This window comes from Brachycentrus maculatus, unplaced genomic scaffold (genome assembly GCF_059751285.1).
Source record: "Brachycentrus maculatus isolate JH-2025_06_01 unplaced genomic scaffold, ASM5975128v1 h1tg000472l, whole genome shotgun sequence".
In the NCBI taxonomy this organism is placed as follows: domain Eukaryota; kingdom Metazoa; phylum Arthropoda; class Insecta; order Trichoptera; family Brachycentridae; genus Brachycentrus; species Brachycentrus maculatus.
Genome location: NW_028281219.1, coordinates 373,182 through 400,020, shown reverse-complemented (window position 1 = coordinate 400,020; position 26,839 = coordinate 373,182). Strand labels below are relative to the sequence as shown.

Genomic DNA, 26,839 nt, shown 5'->3' with positions numbered 1-26,839 from the left:
AGAGGGAGCTAAGAGTCCAGTTATTTTTCTTTCATGAAATTTATGACCAAGATAATACTGCGTCAATCAATGTCTTACATATCATTGAATGTAGATAAAAAGAGGGAAAAAAAACTTTTTTTAATACAATCTTTTAACAAATACCCAGGCCAATTGAAAATAAATCATTAATTGATTCGGCAGTCACTTTGTGGTAAAATCTATCCATTTTTAATTAATGTTTTACTTAGTAAATACCACTATTTCTTAAAATCTACTGTGACACGTGTTTCGATGCATTCCGCATCATTTTTGTTTGAAATTGATGCGGAATGCACGGTGTTTGAAAATGATGCAGAATGCATCGAAACACGTGTCACAGTAGATTTTAAGAAATAGTGGTATTTACTAAGTAAAACCTTAATTAAAAATGAAAATAAATCTCTTGAATTTATTTTGCACTTGGCGGGAATCGAACCTGCGACGCCAGTGTCACAGTCGAGTGTCTACCCAACTACGCCATGGTGCCTGTCTTAAAAGGTCCACTCATATTTCTCAATTAATAATAATAATATATGGTTTTCACATAAAGAATCATCTTCATTAGAAAATTGTGCAAACATACTTAACCAGTAGCACTCCTTAAATTCTTTTTTTTTTAATTGTTTTACAAAATAAAAGGGCCTATTTTAATATACTTATATAAAATAATTTTATATAAGTGTCGTATTGGAATATTGTAGAGTATATAATTTTTTTATTTATTTTATTTTTGAAATGGAGCCATATAAAATCGAACAAAAATCGACATCAAAGGAGTGGTAAGGGTTAAATATAAACACATAAGTATGGTTGCCAGCTACCTCACTAGGTATTATTACCTCATCTAAGATAGCCGCTTAGTTTGTATATATGGTTTAATTGTATATGGTTTGTATACTGTATATGGTTTAATATGTGATGATACAGTCACTCTGTATATATAACACACGTTGGGACAGAATATTTATAAGACAGAAAAGATTTTTTTTTTTTTTACTTTTCCAATATAAAATAAAACAAGATTGGCTGGTTTTTTTTTTAATGATGAATTAATTTTTTTATACATATTTTTTTAAATTTTATATTGTATTAAAAAAATAAAATATTAATAAAAACGTACGCAGAGGAGAACCACTGGTCATATTGAAAATCGAAGTGATTTTTTAAAAATGATCCTTCTATTAAGTTGAAGTAGGTAGGATATTAATCATATCTGACCTATTTTGAAATACTTTCAGGTTTGCTAAACGTATTACTAAATTTGGTAAAGTAAGTAACGTAATTAAAAAGATAATAAAACCAGTTCAGTGATAATAAAAAGAATAATAAATAAAAACACATTACATTTTTATGCAAAATCAATGTATATGCAATGCAGTATTCTAAGCATATGCCGAATTTATACAACATTCTCATTATTACAACTAATACAATATCAGTTTTGATGTATCGTAAACAAGTATGTTTACAAGACGTTTACAAACGCCGCGATTACGAGTGAAACACAAAATTATTTTTAGTAATAATATAACCCCACTTACCACCCCATATGCCAATTTTTAATTGGGATCTATCCAAATTTTCCACATAATCTCCTAAAAACCTATTCAAAACATCGGCAACTATACTCTCGAACACCATATTTTGATCCTGTATTTTTTCATGAGGTCATACTTATTCTCGAATTTATCAGCACCGACTCACACTCGGCCGCACTGTCAAACGCGATTCTAATACAACACCAATTGACCAATACAACATACAAATTCCAAAATGTGACATTTACTACAAGTTTGCCATAACAAAATTTTATCTCCTGTGAGTTATTCTACGACAACTCCTTGATAAGTTTTTTTTTTTTTACTGATTTTACGTTCCATTCATTATACGTTCCTGATATGACACGAGTTTAAATTTAGGAGTAACTGCGCTTTGCGCATCGGCTACTTAGAAATTGAACGAATTTTATCGATAATGCTTATATCAGCTTTGCATTCCTTCCTTATTTCACTATTCGAAAATCTATTGTACATAGTTTTGCCACACATTCATCTGAGAGATCACATTTCGACTGCATTCGGTCCATTTTTATATTACTCCATGCTTCACTTCCATACATTAGGGTTTAACCAGGACTCCGTTTTGTACTACCAGTTTAGCTTTCAGGGATAGGTTTTTATTTGCTTTGACTGATTTTAGGGCATCATTCACTCAGCATTCCCATTCTTATGTTCCCAGCATTCATTATCCTTTCTTTGTCTTTATCAATCTTTCCATCCCTATAAAACATATTTCCCAAGTACACGAATCATCTAACTGTTCCATAATTTCTCCATTTACCAATATTTCACAACCAGATTTACATAAATCTCTTTCATAAGCCATAATTTTGGATTTGTCTACATTCATAAGCAAATTACTTTCCTTGCACACATCATACACTCGTAGACCTTTGTCACCAACGCCTGCAAGTGTTCTCTACTATCGACAAGAATTATTCATTCTAGCTACATCATTTAAATCTTTCAGTAATTAAATATAATACAATAATCTCAGGCCGAGTTTAAAGGATAGTAAACGGATCTTGGTGAATCTTTATGAATCGGACGCATTGCCGATGGTGCCAGCGGTTTATAGGTCTCAGGCGCGGAAACAGTGAGTCATAAAGTCAAATCAGTTTCATTTGGGCGTTGCGATAATCTAGTATCAGAAATTATTTACCAATATTACACAGAATGTGATATCTTCGAGACTGACTTATAATATATGATATTTTGTGATAGCATGATAATATACAAACCCCGAATATGACATTATAAGTCGCTCTTATATAAATATTTTTTACAAGCGATTTGTATGCGACAATCACATCCTTTAAGGATGCAAGGGCCGATTCCGTCGAAAACGTCGATCTGCTACAAAAATTAACGGATGGGGAACACATAATAAAGCATAGTACCTTTAAGGCTATTACAGGTTGTCGTTGCTAATAGAATTATAAAAAATGTATGTATATTTATACGGATACATGTTATGTATCCGTTGGAGAAGTTGCAATTGCACGGGACGCCACATATTCTCTAAGTTATTACTCATCATTTTGAGTACGGGGGGTTATTGCGACGTTATATTTAATTTAAATAAAAAATCTTTTTTTTTTTCAAAAATACAAACCATAATTTTTATCGTCACGCTCTTTGATTATATTTAAAACTTTGTTTTAAAAGAGAGCTTAGTATAAAATAACGCGCACATGCAAGTTTTCTCTTTGTTTTTGTTTTGTCGTTTTTTTTTTCTTTTGGAATTCCGAATGCGTAAATCCTAAACAAAAAGTAACTATTAAGTATAGTATTATTTTTTGAGCGGAAATAATTTTTGTATAAAATGCTTTTTCGAATTCCGAAAGAGGAAAAACGTTAGTGAAAATGAACATTTGTTAGTTACCTTACTACTTTAAGCATAAATAAGCTTATTCTTTTTTTAGTCTGTTCACCCCAGGCCCAAATGTCTATTTATTCTTGGTTTTCGAAAAAATTCGACTTCTGAATTTGATGATTAGTAGGCCGTGAATTTGATTGAAAAGCATACAATATAGTAAGCGGTATGCCTAAATAAAAGTTATCAAACAATTCGAAATCATATATAAATATGGTAAGTTCTTTTTTTATTGTCAATTGTTCATATTTTATCCTTCACTTAATTTATTTAGGTTAAGTGCCTATTTATAGCTGTCTTGATATCTGGATATATGTATGCAATTAAATTAATTCCTTGATTTTTCGCAGGCCCTTTTAGGAGCTCAACTCGTTATAACACTTGTTATGGTATCTGTTATTCAAAAAATTGGCTCGCATTATTCATTTGCAAGATGGTTGTTATGTTCTACCGGTCTCTTCAGATTTTTATGTCCTACAGACGATGAATTAAAAAGTCTCGCGGGAGTTCCTAAAGACAAGAAGCAATCAAAGAAAAATCATAAAGATTATGAACAAAATGGTAAATTAGACATTTTTCATGTACCCTGTAACTTGGACCTACAGCTGGAGACAGCAAAAGTATCTTCACTTGACGTAATGCAATTGCGGTACTATGCAGAGTATCAATGGCTTGTTGATTTCTCCATTTATTCTGCAATTGTCTACACATTGACGGAAGTAAGTAGAATGTTTGCAATTTTTTAATTACATTCCACCTGTGTCTGTATATACCAAAAAAAACAATAACAACAAAATAATGGTAATTTTTAAGTAATTTATAGACTTGTAACATTCACCATTCTACCCATTCTACCTTTTTTTAAAAATATATGCAAGACCCTTCCTGAATTATTTCACATGCTCTAATGTGCAAAGGCAAATAGCCGCAAGTTAAAAACAGTAATTTTGAGATAAATGAGTTTATAGTTAAATATGATGGTTTTTGCCAACACATGTATCAAATTAATACAATTTTGCGGCTATTTGGATGAGTATCGCGGTAAAGAAAAGAGGTAGAGGAAAATCTGTGATCGTATATGATAGAGGCCAGTTATAAGAATGCTTTGAGCCGTGTTACGCTAAACAGCCGCAACTTGAGTTACGGCTAGTTGCCTTTAAACATTAGTACTGGGAATATGATTTTAAAAATTTATGAAGCTTATAATTTGACCATTTATTTGATAATTTGTCATTTTATTCACAATATTTTGGGTCTGTACAAATCCTTGGTAGAATGAGTAAAATGGCGAATGTTACACATGTACAAAGTAATTACTTAAACCAGCCTATGACGGTCGTAAGTCTTGTAAATACCCAGACTTCCATATTCTTCTTCATCTATATTGAGATGTCAAAATGGAAAAATATATATTTCATTGCCTCCTATAAAATTTGTAGAAAAAGATGTAACATTTCTCATTTTTAATTTGGCAACTCAATATGTAACTATATGAGTTTTCATTTATTGATATTATATTGTTATTACATTGTTTTCTTTTTAGATATATTCTACTTATTACCCACTTAAAGAAGAAATCAATTTGAGTATGATGTGGTGTGGTTTAGTGCTCGGATTCTCCCTGTATCCTTTTCAATCATGATTATTATTATTTAAAATTCTATCTGGCATTGTTTACATCTGTTTTGATGACTTTGTTTACGGTTTTGTCTTCCGAAATAACATAATGTACCTGGCTACCGTACCCGTCACATGTCACAATCTTTATTCAGAGTACCAGTCCTTCAAACTAATTATGCGCGGAGTTCACCTATGGCTAGTGAGTACAACTCATGTTTTAACCAAGTTGGCATTTTCAATTGCGGAAAATATATGTTGAAAAGTCGAATGGTGAGCAAATGTACATAATTATCAAATCCCATTGCCAGCGGTTTTCGGTAAAAACTACCCGTCTGAATTGTGTTAACTGTTTTATTGACTGTTTATATTCCCCATATATATGTTGCAGTAGTAAAAATGCCGTCCGTTTATTGTTGTGCTCCAATGTATGAAAATACATATTGCTCACTCCTTTCAAGAACGTCAAAAATCAAAAATTGTCAATTTTGAGTTGTGCATGTTTTCGAAATGTCCAGAAAATGTACTATATCCCATAAAAAGCGGCATATTTTTAACTTAATATTTACCCGCTACAGGGTAGAAAGTGTTGTTTTTGCATTTTGAAGAAAACATATTGTTTAATTATTTTTTGAAATAAACTAATTATTTTTCAAATGGAGAAAAAACCTTTAGGTTTTACCTAAAAAGATCTATTGCACAGTAAAAACTTCAAGAAGTGACTTGATATTTATTTTTAATACATTGTGTTATATTTTTAAAGTTTAAAAACGTTCTCCTGAAAAATCAAGTTTTTTTATTTATGACGTTCTTGAAAGGAGTGAGCGATATGTGTTTCAATTCCTAATCGACAGACATAAAATTAAAATTGCTTATTTGTTTTGAATGTCAGAATTAGTTGAGAGGTTAGGAACAGACAATGAAATCAGTTTTGTTTAAGGTTTAGTGAAAAATACTTAAACAGAATGTGAGAAAGAAGGTATGCAGTTGGAAGTTGATGAGGCAATAGAACATAAAGATCTATCAGATTTAGTGGTGTCTTATTTAGAAAATATGACAAGACGAATAAGAGAAATATATAAACTATGTGACACATCTTAATTGATTTGAGATATTGAATCCATTGTGTCTATTATATTGTATCTATTGTATTGTTTTTAGGGATCAACTTTTTAAATATATTGACTATACACAAACTAAATATGCTATAAATCCTTTTCTAAGGCAATTAGTAAATATTATTTTTTTAAAACCTTTAAACAAAAGAATACCAGTACATTTCATAAAGTATTTTTCCTTACATATTTTTTATCAGAAAAATATTGTGTAATCTGACTCTTCAGTATTTTAAAGAAGAGGTATCGATCGGAGAACGCTCAACTTGTATCGTGACCGGATGTGTGTATCTCCTTATAGCTATGATGGTACTTATCGTTGATGAGAGGACTTTAGAAGTTGGCTTGGAAAAAGCCTACACCAGCTTCAATGAAAGTGCTGCAGTTTTTCTAAACAATCAAGGATTGAATTCCTCGTAAGTATACATTTTTGATACACTTCCACACACACACACACACACATAAACACATAAACACATAATTAGAAAATTAGTTTAATAAAGTATCTGCCCCAATTAACCAATGTGTTCCTAACATTAAACAAATTTCTTCAAATATATGTATTTTATGAAATTCCTAGGTGGAAATGTAAATTGCAATAAAATGATAAGGAAATAAAAATATAATTTTTTTTTAATCCTCTTGGTTGATCACTGGAATCATCTTCTTTCGGAAAGATTTAACCCAAACGAGAGGTTGTCTCAATTAATTGGTGGGCAAATGAAGTAAAATCGCCTTAGTAGGAAAAATCTGTTTTGCACTATGTTTTGTACTTTATTTTTGTATAACAACAAAACCCTTATCCGCACCCCAATGGTGCATAGGGCACTGTGTCATATAAACGCAGTGTTATCTTGATCGTTTACACATGAAGGAAGGGTGATCAGCCCTCCGCTTCAGGTACCAGTCCATGGTAATATTGAATAAATATTACAGTGAAAAAATCACTTATATTTATTTTACCCCCCTTGGGAATCGAACCCGGGACCTCCAGAACGGTAGCCGAGCGTGCTGACCATTACACTACGCAGGCGGACAGGGAGGCGACATTATTTTTGTATAATCTGTTTTATTTTCTTCTTTTCTTGGAGTAACTGACAGTCAAAATATGTGCGAAAGGAACCATCTAGAATTTAGGATTTTTAAAAATAATATTGTACAGCGCTTGCAAAGTTCTGGCGTAAAAAGTGCTGTTAGGATTGCTCTCAAATAGACACTAAATATTTGAATGTATGCTATTAGATGAAATCCTAAATCAGTATTAGGCAAGAAGAACCTTAGAAAAAAAAATTAGTCTTCTCGGTTGTGTAAAAGTATTAATTACAGTCGAACTCGATTATAAAGGGAATGACGGGACCGACTGAATTTGCTCGTTATAACCGTTCCTGGTTGTATCCGAGTATAGGTATTTTATTAAAAAAACATACCTATCACATGAAGACATGGAAGTATCTGGAATCAGAAAAGTCGCGATACAAACAAAATACACAATAAACCTATTACTCGTATGTCACATTTTTCTGTCAATCAACTTTTTATATAAAATTTTTAAAATCCTGCGCTTCTTTGGGTACAAAACCATTGTTACAAAGTTTCATCAACATTTGTACAGACATTTTGTTCCTATTTTTTTTTTCCGTGATGTTTTTCCACATCTCATAATCTTTATTATCATTGCCCAGAGTAAGTACTCGTATAAAACGTATAAAATGTTGAAACTATCGTAAAAATCCCCGAAACAAGTATGACATTCATAAACTATAAAAAAAGTTGTTTATTGTAATAAAGTAGGTCCCTTCAGACATGACAAAGCTTGCAATTTGCAACATGCAATTGCGTTGAACCTTTTTTTTTAAATTGACGGTGGCAACACCATTTTAACAACATCATGTCATAAGCTTAATCCGATCCCGGCGACATCGGTCTAATTGCCCGTTCGGATTTTATTGCATAACGACGAAAATGTTTTAAAACATTAAAATATTTACAACATTAAAAAAAAAGACAATCTCTTTTTGCTCGCTATAGCCTAGAAGTTCCTCGTTATAACAGTGAATAAATGTATGGAAAAAAGCATAAACCAAAATATCAACAAATGTTTCCTCGATATATCCGAGATCTTGCTATATCCGTGCTCGTAATAACCAAGTTCAACTGTATATGGAAATTTGACTCGATTTGATTTTTAAACGTTACATATCCATCTTTTGAAAGTTGACAAAAAAACACTTGAATATGGTTCGTGCTGAGATTTCATTTTGGGCAAGAGGATGTATAATAATTGTCTTTTTTATTACAGGGGTCCAGCGTCCAAACTTATACTAAAACTTAGTCTGGCTGTGTGGTGTGCGTTTATTGGCTGTCTGTTCACATTCCCTGGACTTAGAATAGCAAGGATGCATTGGGATTCTTTGAAGTAAATTGACTAAAAATACTTTAAATATTTTAACATTTAATATTATAAGTTAATAATTCAAATACTAAAAAAAAAATAGTAATTTTTAATTTTTAAATGGTTTATCGAATAACAAACGCTCATATGATATATTATTACTAAATATTTAAAATACTTTTCTAGGTGTTATAAAAACAATAAAGTTCTTCAATTACTAATGAATATCAGCTTTGCTTTGCCATTTATAATGGTTATTATGTGGATCAAACCTATTACAAGAGATTATTTGACTACGAGAGTTTTCTCAGGAATGCAAGCACCACTGTAAGTATTCACCGTCAAGATCCTAAAGGTGGAGATTGACCGGAGCATTTCGTTGTAACGTAATGTCGTAACATCGATCGCGGCGGGCATCAGTGAGCATCCGAAACTATGGATGAAGCGCTCGGCTCGCTGTGCTGATGCTCGCATCGTAACGTGTTACGTTAAGACGAAATGGCTCCGGTCAGTCTCCACCATAACACATGTTTTTATACGCATATTGTATATTTTAAATTCAACTACATATATATTATGTAAATTTTCATTTTTTTTCTCATCATCAGCTATAATTCTTATCTGTGCATGATCATAATATTTTTTAATCAATTTATATCGATCCCTTGCCTCCAAAAGAATGTCATGGCAAAAATTTGCACATGGCAAAAATTGCACATGGCAAAAATTTTGTTTTGAAAAAGGAGAAATAATTTTAAATTGTGGTGCATATGTATATTTTGCCAAAAGCAATTGTTTTGTTTTATTGTATTAATTTTTCGTTGACTAAATCGTCTCTTGCGATTTTCTGCCACGAAGTGGTTGATATTTTGAGTTTATACGGCGCAGGATTTTTCATGTTGAATATTAAAGCATTTGTTTTACTGAAAAATATACCAAATATGTAAATATTGAATTTTTCAAGTATGGATGTTCCAATATATGAATAATATTATGTTAATAGATTTATATTATCCACTGACACTTCGTGATGGAATTGCATTTTTAATTTATTATTAGATTAAAACCAATATTTTTAGCTTTTCCACTTTTTTATTTGACCAGCGACCGGGTTTCATCGTTACCGACCACCAGTCTGATGATGTCGGTAAAGACGAAACCCGGTCGCTGGTCAAATAAAAAAGTGGAAAAGCTAAAAATATTGGTTTTAATCTAATAATAAATTAAATATTATGTTATTCACTAACATTTTGTGGTGAAGGCATGTTATTGTATTTTTAAGTTATTTGATCAATTTGTAGATTGTCAGACCACGGGTTTGACACCCTTCGCATCCTGGTTGTGGTGTTTGCTGTGCTACTACGTTTTTTGCTGATGCCGTTTAATCTTCAGGCTTATTTGAATATGGCGTACATTCGCTTAGAGGAACAAAAGAGGGAAGCCGGCCGAATTACCAATTTAGCTGTAAAACATAAGGTTAGTTTGTTTAATATATATTTAAATTATTAATTTAAATATATTTACTTTCTGAAAATTAAAATGATGGGGAAAATAGAAGGATGCCGAGGACCTGGCAGAAAACGAATATCGTGGCTTTGCAACATTCGGGACTAGACTGGGATGAGAGGAGTGGAAGAGTTGTTCTGGATGGCGCAGGACCGCAAAGCCTTTGCCACAGTGATTCCCAACGTTGGGGAGACGTAAAACAACACACGAATAAGAGAGAAATATATTTAAACAGCCCGGGCTGGGGAACATCTGTGATCACACAAACTATGCAAACATGGGGATGACTAACCGACTGATGATCTATTTCAGATTGGTGTGGTATTCTACTACCTGTGCGTGGTGAGCCTGCAGTATGTGGCGCCGCTGATACTCTGTCTGTACTTCACGCTGATGTACAAGACCCTGGGAGGGTACTCCTGGGTAGACTTGCTCTCCGCCAGCGCTCCCGAGGAGTGCGGGCTGGAGCCGCCCCCGATACCTCCGGGTCCGCCGGTTCCTGAAAACGATGACCCCACCATTGGACAGTCAGCGGAGAACTTCCACATGGCTATGGATAATATAAAATCGGTAAGTTTTTCTGTTTAACAAGCAAATTTGATTGCCTGTATTCAATAAATCTCCTAGTCTTTGTTAACTTAGCCGGCTCGAACTGGGGGATTGAAATCCCCCAAATTTGAATTTGAATTCGATAACTTTGGTATTCTAAAAGCTACTTACTCCATATTTTTTTTAATGTTAAAAATAATATTGAAAAAAAAATTTCCTTTTTTATTTTTATAATTTCAAATCGCTAAGTGTTTCAAAATATTGTTTTTGATAAAAAAACACAATCAGTCAGTATCGCAAGTTCTACATACTTGTATATATAAGGCTTTAATTTTTTGTCTGCAATCGACTTGTTATTTCTTTCACTCTAATAATTTTGGTATTACCACAAGGAAAGAGCGAGACAATTAGATTACTCCACTTTTGTTTGATCCGATTTCTGGCCTTATCGGATGGCCCCCACCAGCCGTGTGATACTGCGCTGGGTAGGACGTGGTATCTATGACTCGCATGGCTGCGAATTACGAACTACGATATATGAAGTATAATTCACAGTGAAGCGCCCTTGAGGTAGTATTTTACAAAAATGGCGCTATATAAGTTATCCAAATTTATTATTATTATTATTACATGAATTCTATACAAATATGAACTAGGGTCCTTTGGTACCCCGCTTCGGATCCCGTGTACTTTTTGGATGATCAGTATAAGAAAGGTTAAACAAAATGATTTTTAGCAACCTTACGCGCATTATGTTGGGGTCTGACCGGAGCCATTTCGTTGTAACGTAACACGTTACGATGAGAGCATTCGTATAGTCAGTACAGCGAGCCGAGCGCTCCATCCATAGTCGGAGCACTCGCCACGAGCGACGTTAAGACGTTGCGTTACGACCAAATGCTCCAGTCAGTCCCCACCTTTATACTTTCATATATTAGTCATTTTGACCTGTGTTGTATGTATAGTTAAATTTTTAATAATTACTTTTTATTTACAGGTCTTCACGACGGATGTGTTCAGAGGTGTGTTGGGATTCGCTACTTGGTGGATCTGCTTTGCTTGGTTTTCTGCAACATCTCTCGGAATGGTTTACCAATCATATTTTAATAAAACTTAAAAGATGATATCACTTGTATAAAAAGACTTACCATTTTTCATTAGTAATAATGTAAATACATTTATACATATGTAGTTTTATGTCATACTCGACCACTTCACTTTATTGCTGTAAACTTGTAGGTATACATATGTGGTTCTATTGTGTATTAAAAAAAAACACTCATTTAGAATGTTAAGGTTCTAATTGATAAAGAATTTAATACATTTACATATTTATAAAAAAATCCTGTGCAAGTCATTGTTTTTTTTATCATTAATTAAGTACACATATATTAAAAAAAATTATATCATGTCTATTTTTATGATTTGACTACTCATATACTACATATGTACATACATAATTTAGTTATCAACTTTGTGTAAAATGCTTAAATGTACATACATATTTACATATGTATTTTTTTTGCTTCTTTGTTTTGGTAATATTACTTCTTTATAAGTTTTCAAGACATTGCAACAAAAAATTTTATACATTCAATTTTTTTTTTACCATAAACTCACAATAATCTAATATTCTATGTATTTAAAAAAAAAATGTTTTTTGATAACTACACTATAATTTCAAAAATACATCTATCATAACGCTCACTCCTTTCAAGAACGTCATAAATCAAAAAACTTGATTTTTCAGGAGAACGTTTTTAAAGTTTAAAAATGTATTAAATGTATTATTACACAATGTATTAAAAATAAATATCAAGCCACGTATTGAACTTTTTACTGTGCAACAGATTTTTTTAGATAAAACCTGAAGGTTTTTTCTCCATTTAAAAAATAATTAGTATATTTAAAAAAATAATTAAACGCTACCTTTTCTCCAGAATGCAAAAACAACCTTTTCTGCCCTGAAGCGGGTAAATATTAAGTTAAAAATATGCCTCTTTTTCTAGGATATAGTACATTTTCTAGGCATTCTGAAAACATGCATAACTGAAAATTGATGATTTTTGATTTATGACGTTCTTGAAAGGAGTGAGCGATAAGTAAAGAATTTTCAGTAAATGAAATATCTATAAACTACAGGTGCCCCTTTATTTTCGACTTTCGATGGCCATTTTTCCACAGTAATGTTATTTCTTGATTTATATGAAGACGGAAGGAACAACTAAGAAGATTCTAATTTGGAGTTTTTAGAAAGCAAGGGCTGGTTCAACAAATTTAAAATGCAGTATTCCTTATATAATATGTAATTCACTGGAGAAACAGATAATGATGTTGCAAATTTATTTCTTTTTCAAAATTAGTGGAAATGAAGATTTTTCCCCTTGCTAATATTTAATGTTGACAAGACAGCTTGTTTTAGTATAAAAAAGATCCTGATTTAAAGCATTGTATACCTTACATAATGCTCCTAACCTCCCAAATGTTTCTTGGAAAAAAATATCTGTGATCATCTAAATCCTGAAGTTTCGATGGAGGGTGAACTGAACATAAATGTCAACAACCAAGGTGTTGATGAATTGATCTAATCTCATTTAAAGCCTTTGCCGAGTAATAATAAAGCGAAAAAGAGGCATAAATCGTCAAGAAGTTGACAATAAAAATGTCTATGTGCATCTTGATATTTTTTTGGTTGTCATGTTGAGTGTAATCAAAAGGGACACGGCATATTATAGAGCTCTCATTAGAAAAATAATTAAGTGCAAAAATCGAGGGCTACGTTGGAATGGTTCTTAACATTTTCTTCTGCTGTATATATGCTAATGTGTTATATTTAGGTTGTGAAGCTTTCGAATGTCTTACTTTATGTGTTGAATAATAAACATATATTTATTATAAGCTGTATAAACAAAGTAATGTAAATAATTAAAAAAAAAAAAACAAAAAATGGAAAAATAATCTTTCCATTTCAATTTTCATGAAGCTTGATAAAAGACAAAAAATGTATTTTATATATATATATAAATATATATATTATATATATATATATATATATATATATATATATATATATATATATATATATATATATATATATATTTATATATAAATATATTTATATATAAATATATTTATATATATATATATATATATATATATATATATATATATATATATATATATATATATATATATATATATATATATATATATATATATATATATATATATATATATATATATATATATATATATATATATATATATATATATATATATTTATATATATGTATATACATATATATTTCTATGTATTTTATGTTATCTTTAAGATAACATAATTGTTTTTTTTATCATTATTTATTTGTAATTGAACATTGTAAGACTGTATTTGGGTTTTGCATTCTTTATTGACAGCATAAAAACCCCAAATAATTAATGCAATTTTATTTATTTTGTATTTTGGATTTATCTAAAAATTAACTCCAGTTTCGTAACCAATTTTCATTTGTAACCAAAACCAATCGTCAATTTAAATCAACAAAAATGGATCAAAATACAATTCCACATTCAAACATGTTAAACTAATTTAAATACATGATTATAAATATTCATTCAGCATACCTGCTTTTTATGTTATTGAAAACAAGGACCCATACTAGACATGCGCAAGCATAATGCATGGTCTAATAAAGCAGAGGTGTCAAACTCAAAAGGCGCCAAGTGCTGCATAAGGTATTTTGGGTATGCCAGCAGGCCACATAAAAAAACTCAAAAATCTCATTTAAATTTTTGTAACTTTCAGTAAATAATTTAGTATCAAAGATAGTCACACGAGGTACAGTAGATCTAACTTAATGATTTTTTAAAAGAATATCATATGTTCCCATATAAAAAAAAATATTTCAAGGAAGAATTAAAATAAATTAATATAACCGCGGGTATCCGCGGGACGCAAAAAAATACTCGCGGGTCGCATGCGGCCGAGTTTGATATGTCTGGTCCAAAGAATAAAAGGTTATGAATCCAGGATTAAGTCATTTTTTAAATTAAAATGTATGTTAATTTGAAGACTATATAATGTGTTATATTTGTACTAATTATTTAAAAAATATTTCTTTAGCAAAAATGTAAGCATACTAGTAATATTATGTCCAATGAGGTTAAGGTTAGATATTAAATATATATATATATATATATATATATATATATATATATATATATATATATATATATATATATATATATATATATATATATATATATTCCTTATTTTTACAAACCGACAACTGTTGTACTTGTTTGTATTATTTATTTAAAATTAATGTTTTCTATAAAAACATTATAGTAATTTAACTATGGTCTCAGTATGAAAAATTATGACTTGTAAAAATAATATTTGCATTTACAGGTTTTGGATGAATAGTAAATACACTAAACCACCCTATAACGCTGAGATAGGTACCTTGTTATTGGACGGGACGTTGTACGGAAGTTTTTTTTTAATTATAATTAAATTTTCAATGACTATTCGCTAGTCAAAATATAAAAATACGATATAAATCATCAAGGCCTTGTAAATTTCCCTAAGATAAAGGGGTACCTATGTCAACATTATAGGGGCATTACTATATGTATATTATCAGTATCATTGTTCTTTATTAAAATTAATCTACTTTTTTGGGCATCTTAATTTCTGATGCATCTTTTTTATAGACTATGTATACAAATTTGTAACTATAATTGTTCACTTTCTGCCAATATTCATTGGCGAATGTTTAAGTAATGTATGTTTTGAAGTATCATTTTTTGATTTGCACTTGGCTTGGAAGAGGTCAACGCTAGAACTGGCTAGAACATTCTAAAAAGCTTGCATTTTATAAAATATATGTGTTTTTGGGCATTGTCAGTCGCGTTTTTATTTTAATGGAAATACATACAAACATGTCATGTGAATGTTTTTTTTTGTTTTCTTGAAATGTTATTTTTATTTATAATATTGTTATTTATTGTGTTATTCTTAGAAATAAAATTTGAAAATATAAATGGTGTTTGATTTATGTATTTTATGATTTAATTTACCTTTTTTATTTAATAATATCACAACCAAAGTGAACAGGAATGGGTATTTTATTTTGATTTATGTTTTTGATCACACTGTCCAATTAAGAAAAACTTATAATTAAAAAAAAAATGCATGAAATGTGTTTTTTTTTGTACATTTATCTCACAGCCTATTTGAAAGAGAGTGCCTCTTGTCTGCTCCAAAATATAAACCATTTTCCTTCTGTATCCCTCGTCTGCCTCCGTGGTTTAATGGTTAGAGTGTTTAGATACCGTGCTGGAGGTCCCGGTTTCGATTACCAGGGAGGAGTGGGTTAAATAAATATATTCGTTTGAAAATGCCATAACTAGGCGAAACAATTGTCACAATATAAATTTTTTCTGTTTTAAAAAAAATAAAATACAACTTGGTAGACTCAAAAAATCTGTGTTTTATTTAACAATTAATACACAAATAAATAAAAGTATTTTTTTCATTCCAATATTTATTCAATATTACCCCAGACTGGTAAGTGATTTTTTCACTCTAATATTTATTCAATATTATTCTGGACTGGTACCTGAATCGCAGGGCTGATCACCTTGCCTTCATGTGTTAACGATCAAGATGCATTTATATAGTGCAGTGCCATATGAACCATTGGTTGCTGATAAACATAAGAAGAAGAATCCTTTGGATGTATGAACAGGTAGTTATATCACTATACTTTATCTAAGTAGATAAGAGTATCTGACTATATGGCTGAATCGTGATACGAGAAATTATTTTTCTATGAGTACCTACTTATAAATTCATGCTACAATTTAAAAGATTTTATTGAATGTGAGTAACACAACCTATGAAACTATTAATTTTTAAGAAGATAGTCATTGTGAAAAATTAAGCAAAACGAACACCGTGGCTTGTTATTTTAATAATGCAGATGGAAAAATAAAACAAAGGTTTTTCCTATGCCACAAAGCGCACAAAAAAATCTTTGTTTTAGATTTTTGTTATTTTTTTAAATTTTAGATATGTTATATTTATATCTAAAGTTCAAATCCAAACATTATATTTGAAATATATTGTGCATACAAATAAAACCCAATTTAAAATATAATTTAAAAACATACAACATGTATGTATTTATGTACTTGAATAAAGGTTTATAGTGATTTCCAAAGTTTTTACCAGTTCTCAAATTTAAAATTTAAAATGAAATGAATTTAACCGTGAAAAAAAACCACTGTATATATCTAACAAATTTTACTAATGGATTTACCGAATAATTGATTTAATTTCACTAATATTCTAGAAACAAATTACAAAAATCTAGGCTGATGAAGTTGATTTTTAGGGCTAAATATGCTGTTTTATTTAATAGTAAGTAAATGCTGCCTATCTCAGAAAAGGTGTTTACTATACCTAGTAGAGAGAGGCAGTACATTTAATATTTTTACTCTTAATTAATTAATACTTACTTAATTTTAATAAAATTAAAAATAAATATTCATTGCTGTTTGGGAGCTACGTTACTGTTTAATAAAATAAGGCATACTTTAAAAAATCTACTAACCCTCTTTACTATGAAATAATGAAATGTGAAATCCAAACAAAAATCTAAATCCTAGATTTTTTAATTCACTTAAAATTTTTGCGTACTCTAAATATGCATGTTTTTGTATTAAAATATGCTGCTCATATCGTGAAAATTGAAGAAGTGAAAAGATTCCACGAGAACCTTCTTCATTATCGTGTTGTCTCGAAACATCGATCGATACCGGAAACTTGAACCATTTTAATTACGCGCCAAAAATTCGAGATAAGCCATGGTTTTTGATAACCATGTTTTATTTATTTCGAATAATTTAAACCTAAAATATGAATATGATTAGTTTATATAGTATTTATGATAGTATATAGAATTTTATATGAATTACAAAAAAAAAAATAAGTTAAGTCAAGTTGAATGATTCCGGCGTTGCAGTTTTGGCGCAATGAATTTCGACCAATCATGTGGCTGACGCATGCGGCAACTAGAAAATTCCAGTCGTTCTATTGGACGTTGCATCGAAGGTTCTAGAAGCGTGTAATGACGTCACTTCGGATATAAATTCGCCTGTCCGCCATTTTGACGTTCAATTCTCTTTAGCCATCCGCCGCGAGGACGTCGAGGATTCCTTCAAGTTTAATCTGCTGCTTAGAAGTAAAGACATCAATTCTCAAAGGTAAGTTTCTCATTTTCTTAATCGTATTCCACATTAAAACGCCAAGTTATCTCCTTCGATCATTTTTATTTTCAAATGTCAAAAGCCGAGCCGAAAACGCCGCTCGATCGCGGTGCGGTTTCTGACCCTTGTACCTCCGTATTCTTTTGTCCTTTCCTATAACAGTGAGAACGCTTATTCTTTATTTGTGAATTGACTTCTGTAATAATCCACCCGATTTAGTTGTAATTTTGTGTGTTCCCGGCGTTTGTCACGCTTTTTTCTCGATTTTCGCACCACGTGTTGTAACCGTTCTTGATAAGTCTAGAAATTTCTATACGCCCTTGTTCCTTTTTCATTGGCCTTTTCGTTTAATTGAATCTCCTCGGTTCTCAACCGTTTAGTAATTATTATTTTAGAAATAAATAAAAAACGGATGCGCATGCTTTTTGCCCATATTACCTAACGCCCTTAGCGTGTTCGCGATTATCTCTTCAAATCTAAATTTATTTCGTCTGACGCTGTTATCAAAGGTGTACTAAAAAGGCGTTTTATTGATTCGTTTACGAGGTTAACTTTTAATAATTTCCTTGTAAGATTGTTGATTGTATTTCTTGCTTATCTTGATATTTGTTTTACAGATGGCGAAGGCACCAGCTATTGGTATTGATTTGGGCACGACATATTCCTGTGTTGGAGTCTTCCAGCATGGAAAGGTAGAAATTATCGCCAACGACCAGGGAAACAGGACCACACCATCGTATGTGGCCTTCACCGACACTGAGCGTCTCATCGGAGATGCCGCCAAGAACCAGGTCGCCATGAACCCAAACAACACAATTTTTGGTTAGTTTCTTCTCCCACATGGTTATTTGTTACTTACTATTGTTTTTATGATGACACACATTTAGACTAGAGTTTCTGACAATTTTAATTGTTTGATTTGAATGTACACTCTGAGGCCATATGCAGATTAACAGATTGTTAATTTTAAAAAAATAATAAACTAATGAAAAATGTTGATTTTTACAGATGCCAAACGACTCATTGGCCGCAAGTTCGAAGACCAGACTGTACAAGCAGATATGAAACATTGGCCGTTTGAAGTCGTCGACGATAACACCAAACCTAAAATCCAGGTTCACTACAAAGGGGAAGATAAAACTTTCTTCCCCGAAGAAGTGAGCTCCATGGTACTCACCAAGATGAAGGAGACCGCGGAGGCCTACCTCGGCAAGACCGTCCAGAATGCCGTCATCACCGTCCCCGCCTACTTCAACGATTCCCAGAGACAGGCCACCAAGGATGCCGGCACCATCTCCGGCTTGAACGTCCTGCGTATCATCAACGAGCCCACCGCAGCCGCCATCGCGTACGGGCTGGACAAGAAGGGCGTCGGAGAGCGCAACGTCCTCATCTTCGATCTCGGTGGCGGTACCTTCGACGTGTCCATCCTGACCATCGAGGATGGAATCTTCGAGGTCAAGTCCACGGCCGGAGACACTCACTTGGGAGGAGAGGACTTCGACAACAGGATGGTGAACCACTTCGTGCAGGAGTTCAAGAGGAAGTACAAGAAGGACCTCACTTCCAACAAGAGAGCTCTGAGGAGGCTGAGAACCTCCTGCGAGAGGGCGAAGAGGACTCTGTCTTCCTCCACCCAGGCCAGTATCGAGATCGACTCTCTTTTCGAAGGCATCGATTTTTACACCTCTATTACCCGAGCTCGCTTCGAGGAGTTGAACGCCGATCTGTTCCGTTCCACCATGGAGCCCGTCGAGAAGTCTCTCCGCGACGCCAAGATGGACAAGGCCCAGGTGCACGACATCGTACTCGTCGGAGGCTCCACCCGCATTCCCAAGGTGCAGAAACTTCTTCAAGACTTTTTCAACGGCAAGGAACTGAACAAATCCATCAACCCCGACGAGGCTGTCGCGTACGGTGCCGCCGTGCAGGCTGCCATCCTCCACGGAGACAAGTCCGAGGAGGTGCAGAACCTGCTGCTGCTCGACGTCACTCCCCTGTCCCTGGGTATCGAGACCGCCGGAGGCATGATGACCACTCTCATCAAGCGTAACACCACCATCCCCACCAAGCAAACGCAGACGTTCACCACCTACTCCGACAACCAGCCCGGAGTGTTGATCCAAGTATTCGAAGGAGAGCGCGCCATGACCAAAGATAATAACCTGCTGGGTAAATTCGAGCTCACCGGCATCCCTCCCGCGCCCCGCGGAGTACCCCAGATCGAAGTCACCTTCGACATTGACGCTAACGGTATCCTGAACGTGTCCGCTCTGGAAAAGACCACGAACAAGGAGAACAAGATCACCATTACGAACGACAAGGGCCGTCTGTCCAAGGAGGACATCGAGCGCATGGTGAACGACGCCGAGAAGTACCGCAGCGAGGACGAGAAGCAGAAGAGCACCATCACCGCCAAGAACGGCCTGGAGTCGTACTGCTTCAACATGAAGTCCACCATGGAGGACGAGAAGATCAAGGAAAAGATCTCGGAAACCGACAAGACTGTCATCATGGACAAGTGCAACGAGACCATCAAGTGGCTGGACTCCAATCAGCTGGCCGACAAGGAGGAGTACGAGCACAAGCAGAAGGAGCTGGAGGCCGTGTGCAACCCCATCATCACCAAGATGTACCAGGGAGCCGGCGGCGCTCCGGGAGGCATGCCCGGCTTCCCCGGGGGCATGCCCGGAGCGGGAGCTCCCGGCGGCGCCCCTCCCGGCGCGGGAGGTGCCGGACCCACCATCGAGGAAGTGGATTAAACAATTCGCATCTTACTACTTCGTTCCATTCCCAGCAGCCAGTATTAAATTATCCACACCTCTATGTTTGCAATTCTGTCTGAACTGATCACTTAAGACTGTCTCGTTTGCCCTCGGTGAACTTGCATTTTATGGTTTACAACAAAATAAACATCTTAAATTATTAAACATTGTCTTTTAATTCTTTTTTATGCTACACTCGTGCTTTTATTTTTCCTAAAAATTTTTTTTTCGATTACTCAAAATTTAACAATGGATACTTGCTAAATTCTGCAAGTAGTTTTCATCCTTAGTTGCATAAAAACTAGTGCCATGGGGTAAAGCTTAAAATTCTGGTGTCCCTTGAATAATTTCTGCTCTTGAGTAGAAAAAATTGCCAGCTGTTGCTAAGTAAAAACCGTTATTTGATAGTTTTAATTCCTTTTGTACGACATAAGTACAGTGGAAAATATCTTCAATAACCTCGTATATTCGAGCAAATAATAAAAGCATAAAATCGAGATGTGGATTGACTTTTTTGTCCAACAGTAAAATTAGGTAAAAATTAAACAAATAATTTTTTCAAAAACCTCATATTTTATATTAAATAAAAAAAGGTTGATACAGTGATGGTACAATAATGATATACTACATTTTATATGAATAGCTCTTTGGGATAAATGAATCATAAATCAGGGATCGGAATAGATGGAGCTGCTCCGGTTCCTAGATCCGTTCAAAGGTATAGATCGGGTTTATCTGGTTCTCAAGTTCGGGGGTTGAACCGGAGTACTCTGGTTTAATTTCGCTCGTTAGTAAAATTTTCCATTTCGAGCTCTGATTTTTGATACATCGCAAATCATAAGCAATAAATATGTACATATATGTATGGTACAAGTGATGGGTATACAAGTAGTACTATACAAGTTCTTATGCTCACATTTACTCTGCGCGTCTGGAACATTATAACGCCTAGAAAACTATGTACTCATGTAACAGTTATTACCAGCTTTTTTGTTATTTTAATTGAGACATAATTTACACCCCAATAGTTTTGTCCGCCATTTTCTTGAAGTCCATTTTTTTTCAACTTGAAGAGGGAGAGTACTGCCTTAGGCTCAATGAAAATGTGGATTGGAATGGATTTTAAAAAAAGTTCCAGTTCTACTAACAGCTTTAATGTTTGGTGTGATCTAGAATGCAGTGGATTGAACATTTGATGTTGTAGTATAGTTCTATCAAGCAAGGATTTATTGACATTCTGTGTGATCTGGCTCTAGAATACAATGGCACATGGTAAAGTTTAATTGAATCCTCCAAACTGGTAAAATGACACTATCTTCTCCCAAGCCATAATAATATTTAGGGAAGTGTGAATCCAATAAAAAAAAAAAAAATCTCTCTTGTTCTGGAACGCAGGACTGATTACAATGCCTCTTGCATATATGCGATACGGACCAACGGAAGTGTAGTCCACATTATCTTATTTGTAAAAATCTATAATGAAAACATTTCGTAATTTCACAATTTTATGCGCGTAAAAAATAACAACAAAAATATTAAATTCTACAACTTAAGGTCTCGGTTACAAATATAACTATACCATGTATTTTACAATAACAACATTAATTTTTTTATGGTTTTAACTTTATTACGGACATTGAACACATACCTATTTATAATACAATAAAATCACATTCACCGTAGTAAATTGTATAAAAAGGTTGATACTTCTGTTGACACCTTACAAATAATTTATTATAGGCCAATTTTATATGTATTGATCATGTTTATTACATCTAATCAGTCCACTACACAGCTTTGTTGCAATGCAGTAAGCAAAGGAATAACAGATTAAAATAATTTACTGAAATTAAATATAACCCGAAAAGTATTATCAGTATAAATGTACTTTAACAAAATAAGAAACAATCTAGTTTATTCAATGATAATTTTTTTTAAACTATCAAATATACCAGTAGTGTTAAGGCAAAGGGGTATACCATATCTGTCTCAAACCAAATTTTACATGAGAGCAAAAACAAACTTGTGAAATTAAATATTTTTTTCGGATGGCATATGTACATAGCTTAATGAAACTAAATAAGTATTGCAACTACAGCTATTTCCTTTTGCCAGATTATGGAATACACTATTTTAGACATTTTGTGGAACAAACTTAGAAAATGAAAAATTTGACAGATATACCCCTTTGCCTTTACACTACTGATACATTATAGCTACAGCAAGATGTGCAATAAAGTGAAGTTCCAAATTATATACATATATCATAATTATAGCTTGTATTATCTTGGGTCATATAAATATATTTAAAGAAAAAAAAATAAGCCCGGTTATTATGAGTAATGGGTTCACAATTTGATTATATATTTTATATTGTAATTAAATATGTTTCAAGTTTACAGCAAATTCACATTAATTCTAAATTCGATACGGAAGTTTTAATGTTGTGTGTTTGGACTTATGTATTTCAATATGAATAATTCAACATAAGCATTCATATCTAAATTTAAGGTTTGTTTCTAGGAAATTTACTGTAATTTAATAGGCAAAATGTATTCGATAGTTTTTCTTTTATAAAGTTTAAATCGGATTTTTGTTTTCAAGTCAGATTATGTAGATATTAACATTATTGATCATGATAAATGCATATTACAATAAATTAATGGAGCCATTAATTTAAATAAAATAATGGGAGCAAGGAACCTACAAATATCATAAAAATACAGTAAACCTCCCTATAACGATGAGACAGGTACCGCGTTATCGGGGGGGACTTTATAGGTAAGTTAATGTTTTTAAATTGTATTTCATTTTTAAATGACTCATTTCAGTCATTTACGTTAGTTAAAATGTAAAAATACAATATAAAACATTAAGCCCTTATAAAATACCCTGAGAAAAAGGAGTACCTATGCCAACGTTGTAGGGGGGGATTACTGTATTATGTCTGTACTTTATTACTGAAGATTTATTCAAATATACTGACACTATTGTACTGTAGTGTTATTTATAAAGCATTTAAAATTACTAGTTTTATGTTTATGACTATTAATATATTAGAAAAGCGATGAGATTGATTTGTTTAAATTCACAGGCATCTTCAAAATGATTTTTTTGTTCTGGGGATTTTTTAAACAATAAAATATACGTAAAAAAGGTTAATTTTTTATTGTACCACTTCTCGCTGAACGTTGGCAATCATCATGGCAATTTTTATTTTAACTGCAGCCGTTCTAAACGTTTACTTAGTTTTACAGTGGAACTATACTCAGGATATACGTCTTCTTCCTATACTGTGTTTACCTTAGACTGTTCTTTGTATTATAATACAAATTATTTTGTATTTTTTAAATATTAAGTTCTTAAGCCCTGTTTATAACCAGATTTTCATATTCTAGATGAGGTCTTAAGCCCTGTAATAATACCCAGACTTCCATATTCTTCTTCATCTGCATATATTGAGATATCAATATAAAAAAAATATAACTCCTAAGCGGATAAAACGCAGATTTGCGAACAAAGATTTGGACTCACTCATAGCATTGTGTACTTTGTATTTGTCTTCCTTCATAAAATGGCTAAGTACGCTTAACCTTTTTCTTCTTCATACTGTCTACAACTTCTCATTCATTCAGAGGTCCATGGTAAAATAGCAATAATTCGATAAAATCTGATAAAGCTCATATTGTATGGAATATGAAAGATTGTGGCGGATTAATCTTAAAGGGTATCGGATTGTTATGTGAATTATTGTTTGAATTGTCGAAAATACATATATCTTTCCATTATATTATATTTTGAGAATGGGAAAATTAAAAAAAATTGTGATCAAGATACGCAGTGGGAGGGAGGGGTTAGCTTCCTAATTTGGTCTCTATATTAACTTAATTGTCGATGTTAGTTCTACAATAATATTTTTCTATAGACAAGTAAAGTCAACATTATTGATATGTACATAATAAATACATATTACATACCTTATAATGTAGTATTCGGTAGTTAGACACATAACATGTAGGTTTAAAAGTTAACTTTTGAAGTAACAAGTTCATATTAAAATAATTCAATCATAGAACTTTTCTCTTGACACCCCACAACAGTTTTATAATACCCACAACAGCATATATATTCATTTAACACATTTACATATATTTAATATTTTATAGTGATATTTATGAACAAATACAATATAAACGTAACATCGATTTCTAAACAATGATTTGTACAAAAATTGACCATAACATACATACATTTAAACAACACATATGTACATTTAAGTACAGTGGAACCTCTCATAACAAGTAATTCGCATTACGAGCAAAAAAATCTCGTTATGTTTCGCATAACGAGTAACAGAGGAAGGGCAAGTCCCCTTTTCACGACATTCACTTGTGAACTGGGACTTTCGCGGCCAAGGCGACCCTCACTTCTGCTTGGAAAAAACCTTGGCCAGAGAGTTTTGTCGAATGTGATTTTGAAACAGTAACTGTGTAATAATATAAAAACTGTATTAATATAAAAAACGCATTGTCGTTTGTTGTTTAAATGTTTCGCTTAACGAGTAAGATGCTGGAACGAATCAAACTCGTTATGAGAGGTTCCCTTGTATATGTTAATAAGAACATGCGTTCAAGCTTTAAAACGCTTGGTAGACATTATTATTTTATTCAGTCAATGTTTTTTTTATCGCTGATATGTATTCAGCTGAATTTATCATCATAAGATGTGTTACACAAACACTGTTTTAATAATAATAATCAAAAAGCCATTTGCCACTCAAGGGGTAGATATCAAAACATTATTTTTCATTCTTATTCCCACTTTTTTAATGTTAACATTTATCACAATTTGAATAACCGCACCATGTGTTCCATAATTTTTAATTTGGCATATTTGCTATTTTGTAATCTCGAGTTCTCGCAAATATCACTTCCTTCAGCCACATTCACATATGAAGTTCCAGATTTACGGTTGGATGAGGTCAGTAAGAAGTGCCCGAAGAAGAACACGGACCTATTATTCCATCCAGACTCGGGGATTCGCACTCGTCCATGAGAGGAAACTGCGATAGCGAGAGCTGTGAACAGAATAAAATGGCTGTAAATATCAACGCAATAGCAAAAAGCTGTCTACATTCAAATACGACAGTCTATTGACTTGGGTGTAATTTATTGATTGATTGCTGCTAAGAAAAATCTAGCTCCAGGCTTTCATTGCTCCAACTGATTTATTTAGAATTGAAGATTTAGGATCGCAACTACGAAAAATTATTAAAACCCCAAAAAGTAGAAGCGTGTTACTTTAAATTTCGCAATTACTTTAAACATGTATTTAAATTCTGTTTCCCTAACGATTTTATATGCAAAATAAATAGAAATCGAGAGAAAAAGACCGTCCAAAATAAGATTTTTTTGTTGTGTTTCACTTAAATTACATCACTTAAAAATAAGTGTTTCACAATGTCTTCATCTGTAGAAATGACATTGTAAAACTGCCTAGAGGTGATTTTCTATAAATTGTTCAATAAATATATAAATTATAATACTAACTGAATAAAAAATAATGCTGGGAACAAAGTGAATGGTGCTCAGTTATAGGAAATATAAATCTTTCAGCGAAAGTTAATCTGGGAGTTCACAGTGGGGTCCTGGTTCATACCCTAATGTATGGAAACGGAGTTGGCAAAAGAAGGATTAAAGTAAGCTGAACGCAGTCGAAATACGTTCTCTCAAACGAATGTCCGTCAAAACGATGTTCGAATAGTTATATAAGAAAAAAACTACAAAATGATGGCATAAGAGTTAAATTTGAAATAGATGTATGGAGTAGGTTGATTGCGGAAGGTGTAAATGAACTTTTATTATTAAAAAAGAGAAGTGTAAGACTTCAATTTTATAATATTTCTGTGAGCCTAAGCGGTTCATTATTAGAAATAGGTATCAAATTGTGGTAGAGTGGGTTCGAACAGAGAAACTCTGACTCAAGAGACCGCGACACTAACCACGGGGCCACAATCCGACACTAAATGATATCGCTCACTCCTTTCAAGAACGTCATAAATCAAAAAACTTAAATCTTTAGGAGAACGTTTTTAAAGTTTAAAAATATAACACAATGTATTAAAAATAAATATCAAGCCGCTTATTGAACTTTTTACTGTGCAA

The 26,839-nt window shown here is 32.6% G+C and overlaps 4 protein-coding genes across 7 annotated transcripts in view; 2 read left to right on the top strand and 2 right to left on the bottom strand.

The window, feature by feature from the left end:
* Vps13 (vacuolar protein sorting 13C) overlaps positions 1-1,758 on the bottom strand; it is an 84,830-nt gene extending 83,072 nt beyond the window's left edge. For both annotated transcript variants that reach the window (XM_088271983.1, XM_088271984.1), the window contains exon 1: positions 1,563-1,758. In XM_088271983.1, the coding sequence (XP_088128109.1) occupies positions 1,563-1,662 (100 nt within the window). In that variant the 5' untranslated portion in view covers positions 1,663-1,758. The remainder of the gene's footprint in view (positions 1-1,562) is intronic.
* Positions 1,759-3,508: 1,750 nt separating this feature from the next.
* Positions 3,509-13,582, top strand: emei (transmembrane protein 161-like emei). The gene is made up of 9 exons (XM_088271955.1): positions 3,509-3,672; positions 3,807-4,175; positions 5,000-5,079; positions 6,389-6,604; positions 8,488-8,604; positions 8,767-8,907; positions 9,882-10,056; positions 10,399-10,656; positions 11,633-13,582. Exons 1-9 carry the CDS (start codon positions 3,670-3,672, stop codon positions 11,750-11,752), a joined length of 1,479 nt encoding a protein of 492 aa, XP_088128081.1. The 5' UTR covers positions 3,509-3,669; the 3' UTR covers positions 11,753-13,582.
* Positions 13,583-17,819: 4,237 nt separating this feature from the next.
* LOC148302220 (heat shock 70 kDa protein cognate 4) lies at positions 17,820-20,840 on the top strand. The gene is made up of 3 exons (XM_088271977.1): positions 17,820-17,907; positions 18,528-18,732; positions 18,919-20,840. The coding sequence occupies exons 2-3, from the start codon at positions 18,528-18,530 to the stop codon at positions 20,670-20,672; spliced, it is 1,959 nt and encodes a 652-aa protein (XP_088128103.1). The 5' UTR covers positions 17,820-17,907; the 3' UTR covers positions 20,673-20,840.
* Positions 18,918-26,839, bottom strand: part of LOC148302219 (uncharacterized) — a 53,248-nt gene continuing 45,326 nt past the window's right edge. For all 3 annotated transcript variants that reach the window (XM_088271979.1, XM_088271981.1, XM_088271980.1), the window contains one exon: positions 18,918-25,752. In XM_088271979.1, the coding sequence (XP_088128105.1) occupies positions 25,657-25,752 (96 nt within the window). In that variant the 3' untranslated portion in view covers positions 18,918-25,656. The remainder of the gene's footprint in view (positions 25,753-26,839) is intronic.